Below are 25,704 nucleotides of genomic sequence, written 5' to 3' on the forward strand. Positions count from 1 at the left end.
AAGGTTACAAATTCATATTAAGACATCCAGCCTTGCTTAAAATATTTATACCCAGGGAACAAAACAGACTGTTCTCGGATCCAGAGAAAGCGCGAGAATTTGCAGAACGTTTGCAGGACAGGAGAAGAGATGAAGAGATGTAACAAGAATGAAGAATGGCAATAAAGTATATAAAGATGTAAAAACGAGGAGGAGTCACGTGATGGAGTAGTGGCCGGACGGTGAACTCCAGCCCTCTCCAGAAAAGTCGGGAAAAACAAAGGAAAACACAAAGGCACAGAAATAAAAGTTAAAGAAAAGTGAGTATAAAGGTAGAAAGAAGATGGCGACAAAAAAAGAAAAATCGAAAGCAACGGTAAGAAGAGAGGAAGAGAAGACAACGGAGGAAGAAGGAGAAGGCCTTACCTGTTCGAAGAGGCCCGTGGTGGAGAGAGAAACCCGCTCCCTCAGGACGGTAGATAGTGGACTACAAAAATGGCTCGCTGAGCCGAGTAAAAGTGTGCAACCATGTGCAAGCATGAAAAAAAACACACCGACGGGAGGGGGGACCAGCTGGGGAGTCGATCTCCACAGCCGGCAACGACAGCTGCAGAACACCTGCAGCAAGAAGAGAACACAGAAGACAATGGAAACAAGAAAGAAGAGAAGAAAAGGGCAACAAAGAAACAACAGATGGCCAACCCAGAGGAAGAGGAAGAGTACAGTGAAAGAGAAGAAGAAGAGAAAGGCAAGATAAAGGTTGTACTTTCTCTTATTAAAGGATACATGGAGTCATTTAAAGAATGGCAAACACAGGAATTTAATGATTTAAGAAAAAGAATAAACAACAAGAAGAGAAAATGAATAAAATAGATATGACCTTAACAGAAATGGGAAAGAAAATGGACAAGATGGAAGAGCGGGCAGTAGCAGCAGAAATGGAGGTAGAAGACTTAAAAAAGAAATTGGAGGAATCTAATAAAAAAGCGATAGAGACACAAGAACTGTTAGCTCAAAAAATAGATATAATGGAAAATTATAACAGAAGAAATAACATAAAGATAGTGGGCCTTAAGGAAGATGAAGAAGGCAAGAATATGAGGGAGTTTATAAAAGATTGGATCCCTAAGACCCTAGGATGTCCAGAACTACAGCAAGAAATGGAAATAGAAAGGGCACATAGAGCATTGGCCTCTAAACCACAACCACAACAAAAACCAAGATCTATTTTAGTAAAATTCCTAAGATGTACTACAAGAGAAAAGGTACTGGAGAAGACAATGGAAAAAGTAAGAGAGGGCAACAAACCACTGGAGTATAAAGGGCAAAAAATCTTCATTTATCCAGATATAAGTTTTGAACTCCTAAAGAATAGAAAGGAGTTCAATACAGCAAAGGCGATTTTTATGGAAGAAAGGGTATAAATTTATACTAAAGCATCCAGCGGTATTGAAAATATTTATTCCAGGACAACAAAACAGACTATTCTCGGACCCAGAAGAAGCACGAAAATTTGCAGAACAATTACAAAAATAGACTGAGGGATGAAGACGGGTAATGAGAGTAAAAATGATCACGATTGATATGTATGTGGATAAAGAGGTATAAGAGTGAATAGATACAATGTGCATACGTGAATGTATCTGTACTTAGAGGAAAATATAGATAGTATAGACAAGAATTAATAAGGGAAGGTAATGGAATAGAGAGAATAAGGAGGGAATTAAAAGAGTGACCTTTGTTACATATGAAAAGTGAAATCTTTTCTGGGGGGGGCTGGGTGGGGGGAAATAGCAGTCACTGCAAAATCAGTTGACGCTTGCGAGTGGATTCGCAAACCCAAATGGAGAGGGGAGATGTGGTTGTCCGACAAGGGATAAAGGACAACTCAGGAGGGGAAGGGGAGATTGGGGATAAAGAAGATATAAATAGGAGAATAAGGAAAAAGTTGGATGTTGTAGGAATGTTGTCTTTTAAAGAGTTGAAAATAAGAAAACAGAAATGGAAAAGGAGGAAAGGTAATGATGGAAAAACGGAAAGAGAAGATAAACAAAGTATAAAATGGCTACGCTGAACTATATGACTTTAAATATTAATGGAATACATAACCAAATTAAAAGGAAGAAACTATTAAATTTACTGAAAAAGGAAAAAATTGATATAGCATTTGTCCAAGAAACACACTTAACTGAATTGGAGCACAAGAAATTAAAGAGAGATTGGGTAGGACATGTAACAGCAGCATCGTATAATTCAAAAGCAAGAGGAGTGGCTATATTAATTAGTAAAAATGTGCCATTTAAAATAGAAGAGGAAATAATAGATCCAGCAGGGAGATATGTTATGATAAAATGTCAGATATATTCGGAGTTTTGGAATCTACTTAATGTATATTCACCTAACGAAGAAGATCAAAAGTTTATGCAAGATATCTTTTTGAAGGTAGCTAATACGCAAGGGAACATACTAATAGGAGGGGATTTCAACCTGAATTTGGATCCAAATATGGATAAAACGGGGAAAAAAATTAACAGAAAGAACAAAGTAACCAAATTTATAATTAAATCAATGCAAGAAATGAAACTTTTGGATATCTTTGGCTTGGCTTCGCGGACGAAGATTTATGGAGGGGGTAAAAAGTCCACGTCAGCTGCAGGCTCGTTTGTGGCTGACCAGTCCGATGCGGGACAGGCAGACACGATTGCAGCGGTTGCAAGGGAAAATTGGTTGGTTGGGGTTGGGTGTTGGGTTTTTCCTCCTTTGCCTTTTGTCAGTGAGGTGGGCTCTGCGGTCTTCTTCAAAGGAGGCTGCTGCCCGCCAAACTGTGAGGCGCCAAGATGCACGGTTTGAGGCGTTATCAGCCCACTGGCGGTGGTCAATGTGGCAGGCACCAAGAGATTTCTTTAGGCAGTCCTTGTACCTTTTCTTTGGTGCACCTCTGTCACGGTGGCCAGTGGAGAGCTCGCCATATAATACGATCTTGGGAAGGCGATGGTCCTCCATTCTGGAGACGTGACCCATCCAGCGCAGCTGGATCTTCAGCAGCGTGGACTCGATGCTGTCGACCTCTGCCATCTCGAGTACCTCGACGTTAGGGGTGTGAGCGCTCCAATGGATGTTGAGGATGGAGCGGAGACAACGCTGGTGGAAGCGTTCTAGGAGCCGTAGGTGGTGCCGGTAGAGGACCCATGATTCGGAGCCGAACAGGAGTGTGGGTATGACAACGGCTCTGTATACGCTTATCTTTGTGAGGTTTTTCAGTTGGTTGTTTTTCCAGACTCTTTTGTGTAGTCTTCCAAAGGCGCTATTTGCCTTGGCGAGTCTGTTGTCTATCTCATTGTCGATCCTTGCATCTGATGAAATGGTGCAGCCGAGATAGGTAAACTGGTTGACCGTTTTGAGTTTTGTGTGCCCGATGGAGATGTGGGGGGGCTGGTAGTCATGGTGGGGAGCTGGCTGATGGAGGACCTCAGTTTTCTTCAGGCTGACTTCCAGGCCAAACATTTTGGCAGTTTCCGCAAAGCAGGGCGTCAAGCGCTGAAGAGCTGGCTCTGAATGGGCAACTAAAGCGGCATCATCTGCAAAGAGTAGTTCACGGACAAGTTTCTCTTGTGTCTTGGTGTGAGCTTGCAGGCGCCTCAGATTGAAGAGACTGCCATCCGTGCGGTACCGGATGTAAACAGCGTCTTCATTGTTGGGGTCTTTCATGGCTTGGTTCAGCATCATGCTGAAGAAGATTGAAAAGAGGGTTGGTGCGAGAACACAGCCTTGCTTCACGCCATTGTTAATGGAGAAGGGTTCAGAGAGCTCATTGCTGTATCTGACCCGACCTTGTTGGTTTTCGTGCAGTTGGATAATCATGTTGAGGAACTTTGGGGGACATCCGATGCGCTCTAGTATTTGCCAAAGCCCTTTCCTGCTCACGGTGTCGAAGGCTTTGGTGAGGTCAACAAAGGTGATGTAGAGTCCTTTGTTTTGTTCTCTACACTTTTCTTGGAGCTGTCTGAGGGCAAAAATCATGTCAGTGGTTCCTCTGTTAGCGCGAAAGCCGCACTGTGATTCTGGGAGAATATTCTCAGCGACACTAGGTATTATTCTATTTAGTAGAATCCTAGCGAAGATTTTGCCTGCAATGGAGAGCAACGTGATTCCCCTGTAGTTTGAGCAGTCTGATTTCTCGCCTTTGTTTTTGTACAGGGTGATGATGGTGGCATATATCCAACTTTTGGATATATGGAGGAAACAAAACCCAAAAGAAAAGGAATACTCATACTACTCGGCTAGACATAAAACATACTCAAGAATAGACCTATTTTTGATATCAGCTAGTATGCAGGATAGAGTAAGAAAAGCAGAATATAAAGCGTGAATACTATCGGACCATTCACCCTTAATATTGACAGTAAAGCTAGAGGACATCCCTCCAAGAATGTATAGATGGAGATTAAACCCCATGCTACTTAAAAGACAGGATTTTAGAGAATTTATTGAAAAACAATTAAAAATGTACTTTGAAGTAAATACGGAATCAGTGGAAGATAAGTTTATACTATGGGACGCAATGAAAGCGTTCATCAGAGGACAAAAAATAAGTTATGCAACCAAGAGGAAGAAGGACTATAATCAGGAAACAGAGCAGTTGGAAAGGGAAATAGTAAACATAGAAAAAAAATTAGCAATGAAGGAAGATACAACTAAAAGAAGAGAATTGGCGGATAAAAAAATAAAATATGAAACATTACAAACATATAAGGTAGAGAAGAATATAATGAAGACAAAACAGAAATATTATGAACTAGGTGAAAAAATGCACAAAGTCCTAGCATGGCAGCTTAAGACAGAACAAGCTAAGAAAATGGTATTGGCATCAAGGAAAAAAGACAAACAAATTACATATAATCCAAAAGAAATTAAGGAAAACTTTAGAGAATTCTATGAACAATTATACCGAACTGAAAACGAAGGGAAAGAAGGGAAAATAGATGAATTTTTGACTAAAATTGAACTACCAAAACTACAAATAGAGGAACAAAATAAATTAACAGAACCATTTGGAACAGTAGAAATACAAGAGATAATAAAAAATTTACCAAATAATAAGACACCAGGAGAGGATGGATTTCCAATAGAATTCTACAAAACATTTAAAGACTTATTAATTCCGCCCCTCCTGGATGTAATCAACCAGATTTTTTTTTAAAAATTTTTTATTTTTCACACCATAAATCACAATAGCCATGATATACACTTTTTCTTTTTCACACATTTACAGTGACTTTTTCTCCCCCCCCCCCCTCCTCCCAAGCCACCCCCCCACCCCCCCCCCACCTCTCATCCATTTTAGGTATACAATCTAGGTTGCATTAATTCAGTCAGACAATGTTGTCATTCAACAAAAATACACCAGAAATTCTACTGAGTCCATTCTTTTCTTTCCTTCTCCTTCCATCAACTTAGGTAATGTTTGTCCCCGGTAGGTTTTCGCTATTGTATTTAATGTAAGGCTCCCATACTTGTTCGAATATTTCAATATTATTTCTTAAACTATATGTTATTTTTTCTAATGGAATACATTTATTCATTTCTATATACCATTGTTGTATTTTCAAATTATCTTCCAATTTCCAGGTTGACATAATACATTTTTTTGCTACGGCTAGAGCTATCTTAACAAATCTTTTTTGTGCATCCTCCAAATCAATTCCAAATTCTTTGTTTTTTATGTTACTTAGGAGAAAGATCTCTGGATTCTTTGGTATATTGTTTTCTGTTATTTTATTTAATATCTGATTGAGATCATCCCAAAATTTTTCTACTCTCTCACATGTCCAGATTGAATGAATTGTTGTTCCCATTTCTTTTTTACATCGAAAACATCTATCAGATACTGTTGGGTCCCATTTATTTAACTTTTGAGGTGTAATGTATAGTCTGTGTAACCAATTATATTGTATCATACGTAGCCTCGTATTTATTGTATTTCTCATCGTTCCAGAACATAATTTCTCCCATGTTTCCTTTTTTATCTTTATATTTAAATCTTGTTCCCATTTTTGTTTAGTTTTACCATTTGTTTCCTCATTCTCCTTTTCTTGCAGTTTAATATACATATTTGTGATAAATCTTTTGATTAACATTGTATCTGTAATCACATATTCAAGGTTACTTCCCTCTGGTAAACTCAGATTGCTTCCTAATTTATCCTTCAAGTAGGATCTCAGTTGGTAATATGCCAGCGCTATATCTCCAGTTATATTGTACTTATCTCTCATTTGTTCAAAGGATAAGAATCTACTTCCTGAAAAACAATTTTCTATTCTTTTAATCCCTTTTTTTTCCCATTCTCTAAAGGAAAGTAATCAACCAGATTGATGAAACACAAAGCTTACCAGATTCATGTAAAACAGCAATAATTACAGTAATACTAAAACAAGGGAAAGATCCACTCTCACCAGCGTCATATAGACCAATATCTTTGCTAAACACAGATTATAAGATAATAGCTAAACTATTAACAAACAGATTAGCAGAACAGGTACCGAAAATGGTAAATTTAGACCAAACTGGATTTATCAAAAAAAGACGCACAACAGACAATATTTGTAAATTTATTAACTTAATTCATGCAGTAGAAGGAAATAAAGCACCTGCAGTAGCAGTTGCTTTAGACGCAGAGAAGGCCTTCGACAGAGTAGAATGGAATTATTTGTTCAAAGTATTGCAAAAATTCAGTTTACCGGAGAAGTATATTAATTGGATTAAAGCATTATATAAGGGACCGTTAGCGAAAGTGACAGTAAATGGACATGTATCAAAGCAATTTAACTTAAGCAGGTCAACGCGGCAGGGATGCCCACTATCACCTTTATTGTTTGCGCTAGCTATAGAACCACTAGCAGAATTGATAAGAATAGATAATAATATAAAAGGAATAAAAATAAAAGACAGGGAATATAAAATCAGTCTATTTGCGGATGATGTTATAGTGTACTTAACAGAACCAGAACTATCAATAAAAGAATTATATAAGAAATTGAAGGAATATGGAGAAGTGTCGGGTTACAAGATAAACGTAAATAAAAGTGAAGCAATGCCTATGAATAATGCGGATTTCTCAAAATTTAAGAAGGAATCTCCATTCAGATGGCAAATGCAGGCAATAAGATACCTAGGTGTACAAATAAACAAAAATCTCGGCCAATTATATAAACTCAATTATAATCCACTAATGAAAAAATTACAGGACGATTTAGAGCATTGGAAAGATCTACCACTAACACTGATACGAAGGATAAACTGTATTAAAATGAAAATTTTTCCAAGGATATTATACTTATTTCAGGCATTGCCAATACAACTGATAGAAAAATTTTTCAAAGAGTTAAAGAAAATAATAAGCAAATTTTTATGGAGAGGGGGGAAACCGAGGATAGCACTAGATAAATTAACAGAATGGTATAAACAAGGAGGCTTACAATTGCCAAACTTTAAAAATTATTATAGAGCCGCACAATTAAGATACCTATCAGATTTTTATCAAACAAGGGAAAAACCAGATTGGACTAGATTAGAACTAGATAAAATAGGGGAGAAGATACCTGAACATATATTATATAAATGGGATGAAAAATTGGTACTATGTAGAAATTCTCTGGTATTGCATCATCTGCTCAACTGTTAGAAGAAGATTCATGTAGAAAGGAATAAAACAAATTATCAATTACCAAAACTAATATTGACGCAAAATAAGCTACTCCCTTTTACAATAGATAACCTTTCCTTTAGAGAATGGGAAAAAAAAAGGGATTAAAAGAATAGAAAATTGTTTTTCAGGAAGTAGATTCTTATCCTTTGAACAAATGAGAGATAAGTACAATATAACTGGAGATACAGCGCTGGCATATTACCAACTGAGATCCTACTTGAAGGATAAATTAGGAAGCAATTTGAGTTTACCAGAGGGAAGTAACCTTGAATATGTGATTACAGATACAATGTTAATCAAAAGATTTATCACAAATATGTATATTAAACTGCAAGAAAAGGAGAATGAGGAAACAAATGGTAAAACTAAACAAAAATGGGAACAAGATTTAAATATAAAGATAAAAAAGGAAACATGGGAGAAATTATGTTCTGGAACGATGAGAAATACAATAAATACGAGGCTACGTATGATACAATATAATTGGTTACACAGACTATACATTACACCACAAAAGTTAAATAAATGGGACCCAACAGTATCTGATAGATGTTTTCGATGTAAAAAAGAAATGGGAACAACAATTCATGCAATCTGGACATGTGAGAGAGTAGAAAAATTTTGGGATGATCTCAATCAGATATTAAATAAAATAACAGAAAACAATATACCAAAGAATCCAGAGATCTTTCTCCTAAGTAACATAAAAAACAAAGAATTTGGAATTGATTTGGAGGATGCACAAAAAAGATTTGTTAAGATAGCTCTAGCCGTAGCAAAAAAATGTATTATGTCAACCTGGAAATTGGAAGATAATTTGAAAATACAACAATGGTATATAGAAATGAATAAATGTATTCCATTAGAAAAAATAACATATAGTTTAAGAAATAATATTGAAATATTCGAACAAGTATGGGAGCCTTACATTAAATACAATAGCGAAAACCTACCGGGGACAAACATTACCTAAGTTGATGGAAGGAGAAGGAAAGAAAAGAATGGACTCAGTAGAATTTCTGGTGTATTTTTGTTGAATGACAACATTGTCTGACTGGTTTAATGCAACCTAGATTGTATACCTAAAATGGATGAGAGGTGGGGGTGGAGGGGTGGCTTGGGAGGAGGGAGGGGGGGGGGAGAAAAAGTCACTGTATATGTGTGAAAAAGAAAAAGTGTATATCATGGCTAATGTGATTTATGGTGTGAAATATAAAAAATTAAAAAAAAAGATGTAAAAACAATGTATATGTAAAGAACTAAAGAGGGAAAAGAGAAGGGAGTAAGGGGTGGAAAAAGAGAGAGCTTTGTTATATGTGTATTTTAAAAAAAGTGTTTTCTGGAGAGGGCTGGGTGGAGGGGGAATAACTGTCACTGCAAAATCAGTTGATGCTGCGAACAAGATCGCAACCCAAATGAAAAGGGGAGTTGTGATTGCCCGGCAAGTGGTTTGGGGGAACTCAGAGAGGGGAGAACTTTTGGGGTTAAGGCAGGGATGTCAAACTCAAATTCACGGAGGGCCAAAATTAAAAACTTGGACTAAGTCGAGAGCCGAACTAAATATTTATTGAAAATTTTCAACAACATCTGCATGTTTTCTCTTCTTTCAACATATGTAATGTTAAACTTTAGGATATAAGTTTAGGAGGATAATGTTACAGGTTAGGAGTAGGTAGCTCAAGTTCACCCTTTGCTTGACCTGAAGGAAACATATTTGGTCCCTGTGGAGATGTAGTCAGCATTCACAGGCTGTGTCCATTTTGGCCTGCATCAAGACTCAGCATTTCCTGCTCACTCCTCAGGCTCTAGGCCTCTATTCACCCTTGACCCACCATCCCTCTACCTGACCAGTCCTTTACCCAACCTCTACTCACCCCTCACTCCACTCGCTCTGCCTCTACCCACCCCATCCTATACACGCCCCTTTACTGCCTCTCCCCTCAACCTGTTCCTCCCTCTACCCATCTCTCACCCTCTAATCACCCCTCCCCTACTCGCCCTGCCCCTCCCCTTTTACCTCTTCCCTAACCACCCCTCCTTCTACTCATCCCTCCCTCTAACTGCCCCTCGCACCACCATAACTTCCCCTGCCCATTACTCCTCACCTACACCCTCTGCCCACCCCTGCTTGCCCACCCACTCAGGCCCAGCGCGCTGCCGATCAGCCTTTGCGGACAGCCACCATCTCTCTCTTCACGTGCAGGGCCGAACCAGCCGTCCCTGGGGTCCGCGCGGGTGCAAGCGCTGAAGGCCGTGGCGATCGGGAGAAGTGCGCTCGCGCTGTGGAAGGGCCGTCCGGTGCCAGTCGCGCGGTGCTCGCGCTGCCCGGGGGCCGTGCGCAGCCTGCCATGCCCGTCGTGCCGACAGGAAATCACAGGTGCTCGCCAATCCGCCGCACTGCTCGACAGGTGGGAGAAGTGACTGGTTGTGCGGGGAGCCTTCCAACTGGCTTGCCGGCTGATGACATCGTGTTACAATTTCTTGTGTTACAATGGGGAAGGATGTGCAATGAAGGGGGAGGATGGTGGGGGTGACATTACCAAAAAACAGCATCGGCTCTCGCTGCAGTGCGGGCCACTTCTAATACATTTTTGAAATGATCTTGCAGGCCAAATATAGGCCCGCGGGCCAGAGTTTGACATGTGTGGGTTAAGGTATTAGTGGAAGTGGGAACTGCGGGGATACTTTATATCTTAAATGTGTTGTCGAATATTAAGTGTAATAAGAGAAAACTAAGAGATGAAAATGGGGAAAAGGGGGATGGAGATGGCGAAGAGGTGAAAAAGAGGTGTATGCAAGATATAAGATGGCCATGTTGAACTATATGACTATAAACATTAATGGAATACAGAACCAAATTAAAAGGAAGAGGCTACTAAATTTATTGAAGAAGGAAAAAATAGATATAGCATTTGTGCAGGAAACACATCTAACTGAAGTGGAACATAACAAACTAAAGAGAGACCGGGTAGGACATGTAACGGCAGGATCCTATAATTCAAAAGCTAGAGGTGTAGCCATACTAGTTAACAAAAATGTACCAATCAAAATAGAGGAGGAAATAATAGATCCGGCAGGGAGGTATGTAATGATAAAGTGTCAGATATACTCAGAATTTTGGAATTTGCTCAATATATACGCAACGAGGAGGATCAAAAGTTTATGCAGGATATTTTTTTGAAGATTGCAGACACACAAGGAAATATATTGATAGGAGGGGATTTTAACCTTAATTTGGATCCAATGTTAGATAAAACTGGACAAAAGACAAGTAAAAAGAATAAAGTAGCCAAATTTGTGGTTAAATCAATGCAGGAAATGAAACTTATGGATATATGGAGGAGGCAACACCCAAGAGAGAAGGAATTTTCATATTATTCAAGTAGGCATAAAACATATCAAGGATTGATATGTTTTTGTTGTCAGCCCATATTCAAGGGAGAGTTAGGAAAACGGACTATAAAGCTAGACTACTATCAGATCATTCACCCCTATTATTAGCAATAGAACTGGAGGACATCCCACCAAGAACATATATCCATGCTACTTAAAATGCAGAAATTTAGAGAGTTTATTGAACACAAAATTAAAACATATTTTGAAATAAATACAGAATCAGTGAAAGACAAATTTATATTATGGGACCCAATGAAAGCCTTCATTAGGGGGCAGATAATAAGTTATGTGACTAAGATGAGAAAGGATTACAATCGGGAAATAGAGCAGTTGGAAAGGGAGATAGTAAGAACAGAAAATAAATTAGTAAAAAGGGATGATATAACGAAAAGGAGAGAAATGGCGGACAAAAAAATTAAATACGAAACATTACAAACGTACAAGGTAGAGAAGAACATAATGAAAACAAAGGAAAAGTATTACGAACTGGGAGAAAAAACACAAAATATTAGCCTGGCAACTTAAAACAGAACAAGCTAAAAGAACGATACTGGGATCAAGGAAAAAGGACAAACAATTTACATATAATCCAACAGAGATTCATGAAAATTCTAAGGAATTTTATGAACAATTGTATCAAACTGAGAACGAGGGGAAAGATGATAAAATAGAGGAATTTTTAGCTAAAATTGAACTGCTGAAATTGCAAGAGGAACAAAACAAACTAATAAAACCATTTGAAATAGAGAACGTACAGGATATATTAAAAAAAAAGCTACTGAACAATAAAACACCAGGAGAGGATGGATTTCCAATAGAATTTTATAAAACATTTAAAGAGTTATTAATTCCTCCTTTGGTAATGAACCAGATAGAAGAAACACAAAACTTTCCAGATTCATGTCTTCTGTTTTGGCTTGGCTTCGCGGACGAAGATTTATGGAGGGGGTAAATGTCCACGTCAGCTGCAGGCTCGTTTGTGGCTGACAAGTCCGATGCGGGACAGGCAGACACGGTTGCAGCGGTTGCAGGGGAAAATTGGTTGGTTGGGGTTGGGTGTTGGGTTTTTCCTCCTTTGTCTTTTGTCAGTGATTACAGTAATACCAAAGACGGGGAAGGATCCACTAACACCAGCATCATATAGACCAATATCTCTACTTAACTCAGACTATAAGGTAATAGCGAAATTATTAGGAAACAGATTGGCCGATTGTGGAACTAAAATAGTAAAACAAGATCAAATTGGATTTATTAAGAAAAGACGAACAACGGACAATGTCTGCAAACCCTAATTCACGCAGTTCAAGGAAATAAGAAACCAACAATGGCTGTTGCTCTAGACGCAGAAAAAGCCTTTGACAGAGAAGAGTGGAATTACTTATTTAAAGTATTGCAGAAATTCAATCTACCAGAAAAATATAAAAATTGGATTAAATCATTATATAATGGACCATTAGCGAAGGTAACAGTAAATGGATATGTATCGAGTCACTTTAAATTAAGTCGGTCAACTAAACAGGGATGTCCACTATCCCCCTCAATGTTCGCCTTAGCAATAGAACCTTTGGCAGAACTGATAAGAATAGAAAATAAAATAAAAGGGATAAAAATAAAGGAGAAGGAGTATAAAATCAGTTTATTTGCAGATGACATCATACTATACCTAACAGAACCAGAGGTATCAGTAAAAGAATTACTAAGAAATTGAAGGAATATGGAGAAATATCGAGGTACAAGATCAATGCAATTAAAAGAGAAGTGATGCCATGAGTAACGCAGACTATACAGAATTTAAAAAAGAATCACCATTTAAATGGGAAACACAAGCAATCCGATACCTAGGTATTAGGTTAGATAATAACTTAAGCCACTTGTACAAACTAAATTATCAGCCACTAATAAAGAAATTGCAGGAAGACTTAGAACAATGGAAAGAATTACCGCTAATGTTGATAGCGAGGGTAAACTGCATTAAAGTGAACATGTTCCCAAGGATACAATAATTATTTCAAACGTTACCAATTCCCTTAACAGAAAAATTCTTTAAGGAACTAAAGAGAATAATAATTTGTGGAAAGGTAGGAATCCAAGGGAAGCGTTAAATAAATTAGCAGAGAGGTATAATCAAGGTGGTTTGCAGTTACCAAATTTTAGAAATTATTATAGAGCTGCAAAATTGAGGTATTTATCAGATTTTTACCAGACAAGGGAAAAACCAGACTTGACTAAGATAGAACTAGATAAAATAGGGGAGAAGGTACCGGAACATATACTTTATAAGTGGGATGAAAAGCTGGTGCAATATAAATCTCACCAGTACTGCATCATTTACTTATTACACGGAAGAAGATCCACTTAGAAAGGAAAAAAACAAATGATCAAATACCAAAATTACTATTGACGCAAAATCCGTTCATCCCTTTTTAGAGAATGGGAGAGAAAAGTAATCAAAAGACTAGAAAATTGTTTTTTGGGAAATAATTTATTAACATTTGAACAGTTGAAGTACAAATATGGAATAACAATGTTTGCATATCATCGATTGAAAGCTTATTTAAAGGATAAATTGGGAAACAGCTTGAGATTACCTGAAGGAAGCAGCTTTGAATATGTGATTACAGACACAATGATAATTAAAAGATTTATAACCAACATGTACATTAAGCTGCAAGATAAGGAAAATGAAATAAACTATAAACCTAAGCAGAAGTGGAAAAAGGATCTAAACATAAAGATAAAAAATGAAACATGGGAAAAGTTATGTTCTGGAACTATGAAGAATACAATAAACACAAGGTTACACATGATACAGTAGAATTGGTTACACAGAGTATTTATTACTCCTCAAAAATTAAAAAAATGTATTCAACATTATCGGATAGATGTTTTCGTTGTAAGAAGGAAATGGGAACAACATTACATGCAACTTGGGCATGTACGAAAGTGAATAAGTTTTGGGAAGAATTAAATCAGATACTAAATAAAATTACAAAAAATAACATACCTAAAAAACCAGAGATATTTCTTTTAAGTAACATAAGAAGTAGAGAATTAGGCCTCAAATTGGTTAAAGAGCAAAAAAGATTTATTATGATAGCCTTAGCAGTAGCAAAAAAGTCTATAATGTCAACTTGGAAAATGGAAGAGAGCATGAGTACAGCAGTGGTACATGGAAATGAATAAATGTATTCCATTGCAAAATTTAACATATAATTTAAAATATAAAGTCACAATGTTTGAACAAATTTGGGAACCGTACATGGAACATATCAGAGAGAGCTTGCCTACAACCTCCATCCCCTAAAATGAGAATGAAAATGATAAGAAGACAAAAACGACTAGATTCAGTGTGTAATAAATAGATGGCACATTTTCCTTGTTTATTTTCCTTTGTGTGAAAATATTGTTTTATGGTGTTTTTTTTAAATTTTTTATTTTTCACACTATAAACCACATTGATCAAGATACATACATTTTTCTTTTCAAATATATACAGTGTCTTTTCCCCTCCCCTTCCCAACCCACCCTCCCTACCTCCCCTCCCATTCATTTAAAGTTCAGAATCTAAGATACATTAAACCCGTCAAACAATGTTGTCACTCAATAAAAATAAACAAGAAATTCCACTGAGTCAATTCTTTTCATTTCCTTCTCCTTCTGTCACTTTAGGTGGTAGATGTCCCCGGTAGGTTTTCTCTATTGTGTTTCATGTATGGCTCCCATATTTGTTCAAATATTGTAATATTATTTCTTAAATTATATGTTATTTTTTCTAATGGAATACATTTATTCATTTCTATATACCATTGTTGTATTCTCAAGTTATCTTCTAATTTCCAGGCTGACATAATACATTTTTTTCTTACGGCTAGGGCTATCTTAACAAATCTTTTTTGTGCACCATCCAAATCAAGTCCAAATTCTTTGTTTTTTATGTTACTTAGGAGGAAGATCTCTGGGTTTTTTGCTATATTGTTTTCTGTAATTTTATTTAATATATGGTTTAGATCTTCCCAAAATTTTTCCACTTTCTCACATGTCCAGATTGCATGAATTGTTGTTCCCATTTCTTTTTTACAACGAAAACATCTGTCAGATACTGTTGGGTCCCATTTATTTAACTTTTGAGGTGTAATGTATAGCCTGTGTATCCAGTTATATTGTATCATACGTAACCTCGTGTTTATTGTATTTCTCATAGTTCCAGAGCATAACTTCTCCCATGTTTCCTTCTTTATCTTTATGTTTAAATCTTGTTCCCATTTTTGTTTAGTTTTACCATTTGTTTCCTCATTCTCCTTTTCTTGCAGTTTAATATACATATTATAAATTTTTTGATTATCATTGTATCTGTAATCACATATTCAAAATTACTTCCCTCTGGTAACCTCAGACTGCTTCCCAATTTGTCCTTCAAGTAGGATCTCAGTTGGTAGTATGCCAACACTGTATCTTGAGTTATATTATATTTATCCTTCATTTGTTCAAAGGATAGTAATTTATTTCCCGAAAAACAATTTTCTATTCTTTTGATCCCTTTTCTCGCATTCTTTAAAGGAAAGGTTATTTATTGTAAAAGGGATTAACTGATTTTGCGTCAGTATTAGTTTTGGTAATTGGTAATTTGTTTTATTCCTTTCTACATGAATCTTCTTCCAAATATTGAGCAGATGATGTAATACTGGAGAACTCCTACGTTGTACCAATTTTTCATCCCATTTATATAATATATGTTCAGGTATCTTTTCCCCTATTTTATCTAGTTCTAATCTAGTCCAATCTGGCTTTTCCCTTGTTTGATAAAAATCTAATAGGTATCTTAATTGTGTGGCTCTATAATAATTTTTAAAGTTTGGCAGTTGTAAGCCTCCTTGTTTATACCATTCTGTTAATTTATCTAGTAATATCCTCGGTTTCCCCACTTTCCATAAAATTTCCTTATTATTTTCTTTAACTCCTTGAAGAATTTCTCTGTCAAGTGTATTGGCAATGCCTGAAATAGGTATTGTATCCTTGGGAAAATGTTCATTTTAATACAGTTTATCCTTCCTATTAGTGTTAGTGGTAAATCTTTCCAATGCTCGAAATCGTCCTGTAATTTTTTCATTAGTGGATAATAATTGAGTTTATATAGATGGCCGAGGTTTTTATTTATTTGTATACCTAGGTATCTTATTGCTTGCATTTGCCATCTGAATGGTGATTCCTTCTTAAATTTTGAGAAATCCGCATTATTCATTGGTATTGCTTCACTTTTATTTGCGTTAATCTTGTAACCCGACACTTCTCCATATTCCTTCAATTTAATATGTAATTCTTTTATTGACAATTCTGGTTCTGTTAAGTATACTATAACATCATCTGCAAATAAACTGATTTTATATTCCTTGTCTCTTATTTTTATCCCTTTTATTTTATTTTCTGTTCTTATCAATTCTGCTAGTGGTTCTATAGCTAACGCGAACAATAAGGGTGATAGTGGGCATCCCTGCCTTGTTGATCTGCTTAAATTAAATTGCTTTGATATATATCCATTTACTGTCACTTTTGCCAATGGCCCCTTATATAATGCTTTAATCCAATTAATATACTTCTTTGGTAAACTGAATTTTTGCAATACTTTGAATAAATAATTCCATTCTACTCTGTCAAAGGCCTTCTCTGCGTCTAAAGCAACTGCTACTATTGGAGCTTTATTCCCTTCTACTGCATGAATTAAGTTAATAAATTTAAAAATATTGTCTGTTGTTCATCTTTTTTTAATAAATCCAGTTTGGTCTAGATTTACTATTTTAGGTACATAGTCGGCTAATCTGTTTGCTAATAGTTTAGCTATTATCTTATAATCTGTGTTAAGTAAAGATATTGGTCTATATGACGCTGGTGCGAGTGGATTTTCCCTGTCTTTGGTATTACTGTAATTATTGCTGTTTTGCATGAATCTGGTAAGCTTTGTGTTTTATCAATCTGGTTGATTACTTCCAGGAGGGGAGGAATTAATAAATCTTTAAATGTTTCATAGAATTCTATTGAGGATCCATCCTCTCCTGGTGTTTTATTATTTGGTAGTTTTTTTATTATCTCTTGTATTTCTACTATTTCAAATGGATCTGTTAATTTATTTTGTTCGTCTATTTGTAATTTTGGTAGTTCAGTTTTAGTTAAAAATTTATCTATTTTGTCTTCTCTCCCTCCGTTTTCAGTTTGGTATAATTGTTCGTAGAATTCTCTGAAGTTTTCATTAATCTCTGTTGGATTATATGTGATTTGCTTGTCTTTTTTCCTTGATGCCAATACCATTCTCTTAGTTTGTTCTGTCTTAAGCTGCCACGCTAGAATTTTGTGCGTTTTTTCTCCTAGTTCATAATATTTCTGTTTTGTCTTCATTATGTTCTTCTCCACCTTATATGTTTGTAGTGTTTCATATTTTATTTTTTTATCTGCCAATTCTCTTAGTTGTATCATCCTTCATTGCTAATTCTTTTTCTATATTTGCTATTTCCCTTTCCAACTGCTCTGTTTCCTGATTGTAGTCCTTCTTCATCTTGGTTACATAGCTTATTATTTGCCCTCTGATGAACGCTTTCATTGCGTCCCATAGTATAAACTTATCTTTCACTGATTCCGTATTTATTTCAAAGTACATTTTAATTTGTCTTTCAATGAATTCTCTAAAATCCTGCCTTTTAAGTAGCATGGAGTTTAATCTCCATCTATACATTCTTGGAGGGATGTCCTCTAACTATTGTCAATATCAGGGGTGAATGGTCCGATAATATTCTAGCTTTATATTCTGTTTTTCTTACTCTGTCTTGCATACGAGCTGATAACAGGAATAGGTCTATTCTTGAGTATGTTTTATGTCTACCCGAATAATATGAATATTCCTTTTCCTTTGGGTGTTGTTTCCTCCATATATCCAAAAGTTGCATTTCTTGTATCGATTTAATTATAAATTTGGTTACTTTGTTCTTTCTGTTAATTTTTTTCCCTGTTTTATCCATGCTTGAATCCAAATTAAGGTTGAAATCCCCTCCTATTAGTATGTTCCCTTGCGTTTCTGCTATCTTCAAAAAAATATCTTGCATAAATTTTTGATCTTCTTCGTTAGGTGAATATACATTGAGTAAATTCCAAAACTCCGAATATATCTGACATTTTATCATTACATATCTCCCTGCTGGATCTATTATTTCCTCTTCTATTTTGATTTGTACATTTTTACTGATTAATATAGTTACTCCTCTAGCTTTTGAATTATATGACGCTGCTGTTACATGTCCTACCCAATTTCTCTTTAATTTCTTGTGCTCCATTTCTGTTAAATGTGTTTCTTGCACGAATGCTATATCAATTTTTTCTTTTTTCAGTAAATTTAGCAGTTTCTTCCTTTTGACTTGGTTATGTATTCCGTTAATATTTAAAGTCATATAGTTCAACGTAGCCATTTCATACTTTGTTTATCTTTCCTTTCCGTTTCCTCATCATCACCTTTCCTTCTTATCCATTTCTGCTTTCTTGTTTTGAACACTTTATAAAACAACATTTCTAAAACATCAAACATTTCCCTTATTCTCCCATCTAAAATTTCTTTAACCCCACTTTCCCCTCCCCTTCCTGAGTTGCCCTTTATCCCTTGTCGGGCAACCACATCTCCCCTTTCCATTTGGATTTGCGAATTCACTCGCAAGCGTCAACTGATTTCACAGTGACCGTAACTCCTCCCCACCCAGCCCCCCCAGAAAAGATTTCAATTTTCATATCTAACAAAGGTCACTCTCTTAATTCCCTCCTTACTTCCTCTCTTGCCTTTCATTCCCTTATTAAATCTTATCTATACTCTATATATTTTCCTTTAAATACAGATACACTCATGTACACACATATATACATACACACACATATATATATATATATATATATACCCATATACACACATACATATAGTTCGTGGTCATTTTTACTCTCGTTACATGTCTTCATCTCTCTGCCTGTTTTGTAATTGTTCTGCAAATTTTCGTGCTTCCTCCGGATCCGAGAATAGTCTGTTTTGCTGCCCTGGAATAACTATTTTAAGTACCGCTGGGTACTTTAGCATAAATTTATATCCTTTTTTCCATAGGATCGTTTTTGCTGTATTAAACTCCTTTCTCTTCTTCAGGAGTTCAAAACTTATGTCTGGATAGAAAAAAAATTTTTGACCTTTGTATTCCAGTGGCTTTTTGTCTTCTCTTATTTTCTTCATTGCTTTCTCCAATATATTTTCTCTTGTTGTATATCTTAAGAATTTTACTAAAATGTATCTTGGTTTTTGTTGTGGCTGTGGTTTCGGGGCTAATGTTCTATATGCCCTTTCTATTTCCATTTCTTCCTGTAATTCTGGTCTTCCTAGGACCCTGGGGATCCAATCTTTTATAAATTCTCTCATATTCTTGCCTTCTTCATCTTCCTTAAGGCCCACTATCTTTATATTATTTCTTCTATTATAATTTTCCATTATATCTATCTTCTGAGCTAACAGCTCTTGTGTCTCTTTAACTTTTTTATTAGATTCTTCTAATTTCTTTTTTAAGTCCTCTACTTCCATTTCTACGGCCGTTTCTCGTTCTTCCACCTTGTCCACTCTTTTTCCTATATCTGACATGACCATCTCTAATCTATTCATTTTTTCTTCTGTACTTTTAATTCTTCTTTTTATTTCACTAAATTCTTGTAATTGCCATTCTGTCACTGATTCCATATATTCTTTAAAAAAAAATCTGTCTTGCCTTTCCCTTCTTCTTCCATTTCTCTGTGTTCTTCCTCTTCTTCTTCCTCTGGGTTGGTCATCTGTTGTTTCCTTGTTTTCTTTTTACTCTCTTCTTTCTTGTTCTCGTTGTTTTCTATGTTCTCTTCTTGTTGTGGTGTTGTAGCTGTCATTCTCAGCTGTGGAGATTGACTCCTCAGCTGGTCCCCCCTCCCGTCAGTGTTTTTTTTTCATGCGCGGTTGCGCACTTTTTCACTTTTCCCGAGCTCGGGACTTCAACTGACCTTAGGGAGCGGGCTTCTCTCTCTGCGGCGGACCTCCTCGGACAGGTAAGGCCTTCACCTTCTTCTTCCGACGTTCTTTCTTTTTCCTTCTTCCCATTGGTTTCGACTTTTCTTTCTTCGCTGCCATTTTCTTCCCACCTTTACTTTCACTTTGTTTTAATTTTTATTCTTGTGCCTTTGTGTTTTGTGTATTTTTTTTAAACTTTTCCAGAGAGGGCTGGAGTTCCCTTACCGGCCAGTACTCCATCACGTGACTCCTTTTTTTTTATGGTGTTATTGTATTATATATGTTGAATGTTTATGGGTATTGGAGGGGGTGGGTAGAGGGGAGGGCGAGAAATGGGAGAAAAAAGTGGAGAAAAGACCACTGTGTAAATTTAATGAGATACATTTGTACATATTTGGTTGCTATGGTTCACAGTGTGAAAAATAATTTTTAAAAAAATGGTCGCCATACAGGTTGATAAAATAGTTAAAATGGCCTATGGGACATTGGACTTCATTGGTTGGAGGATTAAGTTCAAGAGTTTGAGAGGTCATGTTGCAATTCTCCAAATCTCTGGTGAGACCACACTAAGAGTATTGTGTTCAGTTCTGGTCGCCTCATTACAGGAAGGATGTGGAAGCTATGGAGACGGGGCAGAGCAGATTTACCAGGATGTGGCCTGGATTGGAAAATGTCTTTTGAGGCAAGGTTAATAGAGCTGGGACTTTTCTCTTTGGAGCGAAGGAGGATGAGTGGAGACTTGACAGAGGTCGACAAGATTATGAGACAAAGATATAATGGACAGTCAGCGCCTTTTCCCCCAGGTGGGAATAGCAAACACCAGGGGACATCTGTTCAAAGTGAAGGGAGGGATGTTTAGGGGAAACACCAGAGGTAAGTTTTTTTTTTTACACAGAGAGTTGTGGGAGCCTAGAATGCATTGCCAGGGATTGGTGGTGGAGGCTGGAACAATAAGAGCATTTAAGAGACTTTTAGACAGGCTCATGGATGGAAATAGAGGGTTATAGGATAGGGATGGTTTAGTATTTTTTTTGGTAGGTTGGCACAACGAAGGACCTGTACTATGCTGTGATGTTTTGTGTTCCTGGGGTGGGACAGAATGCAGTGTAGAGGTGGCCGTTGATGGGCTGAGTAGGCTAGGGACCAAACAGTTGAACTGTTTGGAGTGTTCAGGGTTGGGGCCGGTTGCTGGTGACGTGAGGAACAAGGAGGGAAAATAAAGCAGGCTGAGGATGAGCGGGGTGGGGGGAAGTGGGGAGTTTCACGAGCTTGTCCCATGCCAGTGTCTCCTTAACTTGTAGAGGAGGGAGAGAACGAGATAAAGAGGAAGAGGAAGAAAGTGCTGAAGCGGGAGAGGAAGGCGAAAGAGAGCAAGGGCTCAGGGCCAGCAGGCTCCGAATGTGACATCCAGATGGACGACAGCTTCGAGCAGGCCCTGGAGGATGGAGCCAAGCACCACAATCTGACTGTGGTCAACGTCCGCAACATCCTGCACGTACGTCCCCACACCTCCTGACCTCACAGAGTGTGACATCAATGAGCACCTGGTGCAGTGCTTCGGAATGTTAAACGGTGGGGTGTTGGGGAACGCTGTGGAACAGAGAGACTCATCGTTCCCAAAAAGTGGCCACTGGGTATCGGGCAGAGCGCGGTGGATCAGGGTGTTGTCGGACTGAGGGACGTAATGCAGGTATGTCGGGGTGCTGTGGAACAGAGAGACCCAGTGGGAGGTAAGTCGTTCCCCGAAGGTGGTGATGATGGTATTGTTCAGAGAGCTGGGGGGAATAGGGGCGCTGGGGGTTGGGGGCTGGGGAGGGGGTCAGGGCACTGGAGTGTGTCGGGGTGCTGGGGAAGGGTAGGGGTGTTGGGGGATGGGAGAGAAGCTGGAGCACTGTGGGAGTTAGGGCTCGGGGGTGGTTGGGGAGGCGTTCAGGATGCTGCAGGGAGAAGGGTCCGGGGGGGTGGTGCCAGGAGGGGGGAGTAGATGCCCGAGGTGGGGTGTCGGGACCATGGGGGGGGGGGTGGAGACAGGATTCTGGAGGGGGTCAGGGCGCTGACTCAACCATGTGAAGTGCACAGTTTACAGAATGTAGTATTAAAATTAAGACCAACTAGCACCAAGCAAGGGCATCGAGAGAGCTCTGCCCTGAATGAGCCTGATGGCTGTAGGGAAGAAACTGTCTTGAGGCCCGTGGGTGCTGTGGTCATGCATGGGAGGAGAGAAAAGAGAGCGTGCCCGGGGTGCAATGGGTCCCTGCGTGTGTTGGCTGCTTTTCCTGGGCAGTGGGAGGTGTGGATGGAGTCTGGAAATGAGGGAGTTTGGCGTGATGCTCTGAGTGGTGTTCACCACCATCTGCAGCTCTCCCTGATCTTGAGCTGAGCAGCTTCCCCCTCAATTTCGATCAGAGTAGTTCCCCCCCCCCCCCCCCCCCGTCCTATGCAGTGAAATACCCAGCGAGTGCCCTTTGGATGGGGCACGTGCACAGGTTGTTGAAGGTCAAGGGGGTTCTTGCCAAACCTCCTTGAAAGTAGAGACATTGGCATGCTTTCTTGTCCGTGGTGCCAACGTGCTTGTCAGGTCATTGGAGATGTTGATTAGGAGGAACTTCGAGCGATCTGCACTGGCTCACTGTGCAGCTGGTCGGGGCAGGAGGGAGGTGTGAACCGGGGAGAGGGTTCCTGACTGACGAAGGTGTCTTTCCTTTGACCACTGCAGGAGGTGATCACCAACGAACATGTGGTGGCAATGATGAAGGCAGCAATCCACGATACTGAGCAACAGCACATTTTTGTGAGTCTGAGCGTTAACCGTGTGCGCGTTTCCCCATACGGAGAGTCTGAGCATTTACCGTGGGCACGTTTCCCCATACCCAGAGTCTGAGCATTTATCGTGGGCGCGATTCCCCATACGCAGAGTTTGAGTGTTTACCATGAACCTGTTTTCCCGTATGCAGAGTCTAAGCGTTTACTGTGGGCGCGATTCCACATGCGCAAAGTCTGAGCGTTTACCATGAGCCTGTTTTCCCATTTGCAGAGTCTGAGCATTTACCGTGGATGTGGTTCCCTGTACGCAGAGTCTGAGCATTTACCGTGGGCGCGATTCCCCGTATGCAGAGTCTGAGTGTTTACCATGAGCCCGTTTTCCCATATGCAGAATTTAGCATTTACGCGGGCATGTTTCCCGAACGCAATGTCTAAACATTTACTGCGGGCCTGTTTCTTGTGAACAGGTTTCCCATGAGCGTGTTTTCCCTTATGCAGAATCTGAGTGTTTACATGGACAAGTATGTCAGATTTCAGATTTATTGTCAGAATACATATGTGACATCACATACAACCCTGAGATTCTTTTTCCTGCAGGCGCAGCAGAATTATCATGAATGTGTTTGTGAATGTTTACCGTGAGCGCATTTCCCCGAACACATCAGCAATCCGGCAAATCCAACTCACCGCATTCACGTTTTCTTGTTGTGACTCTGGGAATTAGAGTCTGGGGTGCCTCTCGAAAGGAGGGGAGCAGGACTGTTAGGAGACGATACCGAGACTTATCCACAGGCTGCCCAGCTAACCTTGCCTGGTTTGTCTTTTCAGGAACCCAAGATGACTCGCTCCAAACTCAAAGAGGTGGTCGAGAAGGGGGTGGTGAGTTCAGGCTGAAGCCTGCTTTGTCCCTGGCAGAGGTAGTCTCATATCTGAGTGAGAGGAGGAATTACACTTGGAAAAGGAATAAGGCACATTGTAAACAACAGGGGGAGAGGATGGGAAAGACTTGTAGAGACATGGGTCTATGAGGAGGAGCACCAGGGTTGATCCCTGCAGAGAGACATATTTAAATGCAGGGAAGTGGATCTATTAAGTTTTCATTCAGCCACCATGCACAGTTCCCGTCTCCGTATCCCTGGGTCAGACCGCACTGGGAACACCGTACACAGTTCCCGTCTCCGTATCCCTGGGTCAAACCGCACTGGGAGCACCGTACACAGTTCCCGTCTCCATATCCCATGGTCAGACCACATGGGGAGCACCGTACACAGTTCCCGTCTCCGTATCCCTGGGTCAGACCGCACTGGGAACACCGTACACAGTTCCCACCTCCGTATCCCTGGGTCAGACCGCACTGGGAGCACCGTACACAGTTCCCGTCTCCGTATCCCTGGGTCAAACCGCACTGGGAGCACCGTACACAGTTCCCGTCTCCATATCCCATGGTCAGACCACATGGGGAGCACCGTACACAGTTTCCGTCTCCGTATTCCTGGGTCAGACCACACTGGGAACACCGTACACAGTTCCCATCTCCGTATCCCTGGGTCAGACCACACTGGGAGCACCGTACACAGTTCCCGTCTCCGTATCCCTGGGTCAAACCGCACTGGGAGCACCGTACACAGTTCCCATCTCCGTATCCCATGGTCAGGCCGCATGGGGAGCACCGTACAGTTACCGTCTCCATATCCCTGGGTCAGACTGCACTGGGAGCACCGTGCTTGTTTCCTGTCTCCATATCCCTGGGTCAGACCACACTGGGAGCACAGGGCACAGTTCTGGATTCAATAGCAAACAGCTTCTACTTCCCAGCTGAATGTACTCATCCAATATGAGGGAACCAGCGGCCATTTTTGATGGATAGTCAGTGAGACCCGGCGGTGCTCATTGGGGCCAACGCAGTCAGTCAGCTCGGTATCCCCCTGCCCTGGGCTCACACCATGTGATGGTGATGTCAGTGGGCTTTGGAGGAGAGAACAAGTACACCCCGTTGCCAGCTGCACAAGATGAAGTCAATGGCTTCTTGTCGATTTTCTGCAGGTTCCTCCGACGTGGAACATGTCCCCAATGGAGAAGATGAATGAGCCCAAGGTCAGTGAGTCTCTGGAGGTCAGCTGCAGCTTCAGAGTCTGGCTGGCAGAGGGTGAGGGCAAGCCCCCTGGCAGAGGGCGAAGGCAAGCCGCCTGGCAGAGGGCGAGGGCAAGCCGCCTGGCAGAGGGCGAGGGCAAGCCGCCTGGCAGAGGGCGAGGGCAAGCCGCCTGGCAGAGGGCGAGGGCAAGCCGCCTGGCAGAGGGCGAGGGCAAGCCGCCTGGCAGAGGGCGAGGGCAAGCCGCCTGGCAGAGGGCGAGGGCAAGCCGCCTGGCAGAGGGCGAGGGCAAGCCGCCTGGCAGAGGGCGAGGGCAAGCCGCCTGGCAGAGGGCGAGGGCAAGCCGCCTGGCAGAGGGCGAGGGCAAGCCGCCTGGCAGAGGGCGAGGGCAAGCCGCCTGGCAGAGGGCGAGGGCAAGCCGCCTGGCAGAGGGCGAGGGCAAGCCGCCTGGCAGAGGGCGAGGGCAAGCCGCCTGGCAGAGGGCGAGGGCAAGCCGCCTGGCAGAGGGCGAGGGCAAGCCGCCTGGCAGAGGGCGAGGGCAAGCCGCCTGGCAGAGGGCGAGGGCAAGCCGCCTGGCAGAGGGCGAGGGCAAGCCGCCTGGCAGAGGGCGAGGGCAAGCCGCCTGGCAGAGGGCGAGGGCAAGCCGCCTGGCAGAGGGCGAGGGCAAGCCGCCTGGCAGAGGGCGAGGGCAAGCCGCCTGGCAGAGGGCGAGGGCAAGCCGCCTGGCAGAGGGCG

The 25,704-nt window shown here is 40.2% G+C and overlaps 1 protein-coding gene across 7 annotated transcripts in view; it reads left to right on the forward strand.

Annotated features, from left to right (window-relative positions):
- Window positions 1–25,704, forward strand: part of gon4lb (gon-4 like b) — a 96,077-nt gene that overhangs the window by 20,939 nt on the left and 49,434 nt on the right. For 5 of the 7 annotated variants that reach the window (XM_069940558.1, XM_069940557.1, XM_069940559.1 and 2 more), the window contains 4 exons: window positions 21,419–21,612; window positions 22,834–22,908; window positions 23,709–23,759; window positions 24,924–24,974. In XM_069940558.1, the coding sequence (XP_069796659.1) occupies window positions 21,419–21,612; window positions 22,834–22,908; window positions 23,709–23,759; window positions 24,924–24,974 (371 nt within the window). Of the gene's footprint in view, window positions 1–21,418; window positions 21,613–21,682; window positions 21,808–22,833; window positions 22,909–23,708; window positions 23,760–24,923; window positions 25,027–25,704 lie in introns of those variants that run through there. The other 2 variants (XM_069940562.1, XM_069940563.1) reach the window with 2 other exon arrangements.

Source organism: Narcine bancroftii, chromosome 5 (genome assembly GCF_036971445.1).
Source record: "Narcine bancroftii isolate sNarBan1 chromosome 5, sNarBan1.hap1, whole genome shotgun sequence".
NCBI lineage: Eukaryota > Metazoa > Chordata > Chondrichthyes > Torpediniformes > Narcinidae > Narcine > Narcine bancroftii.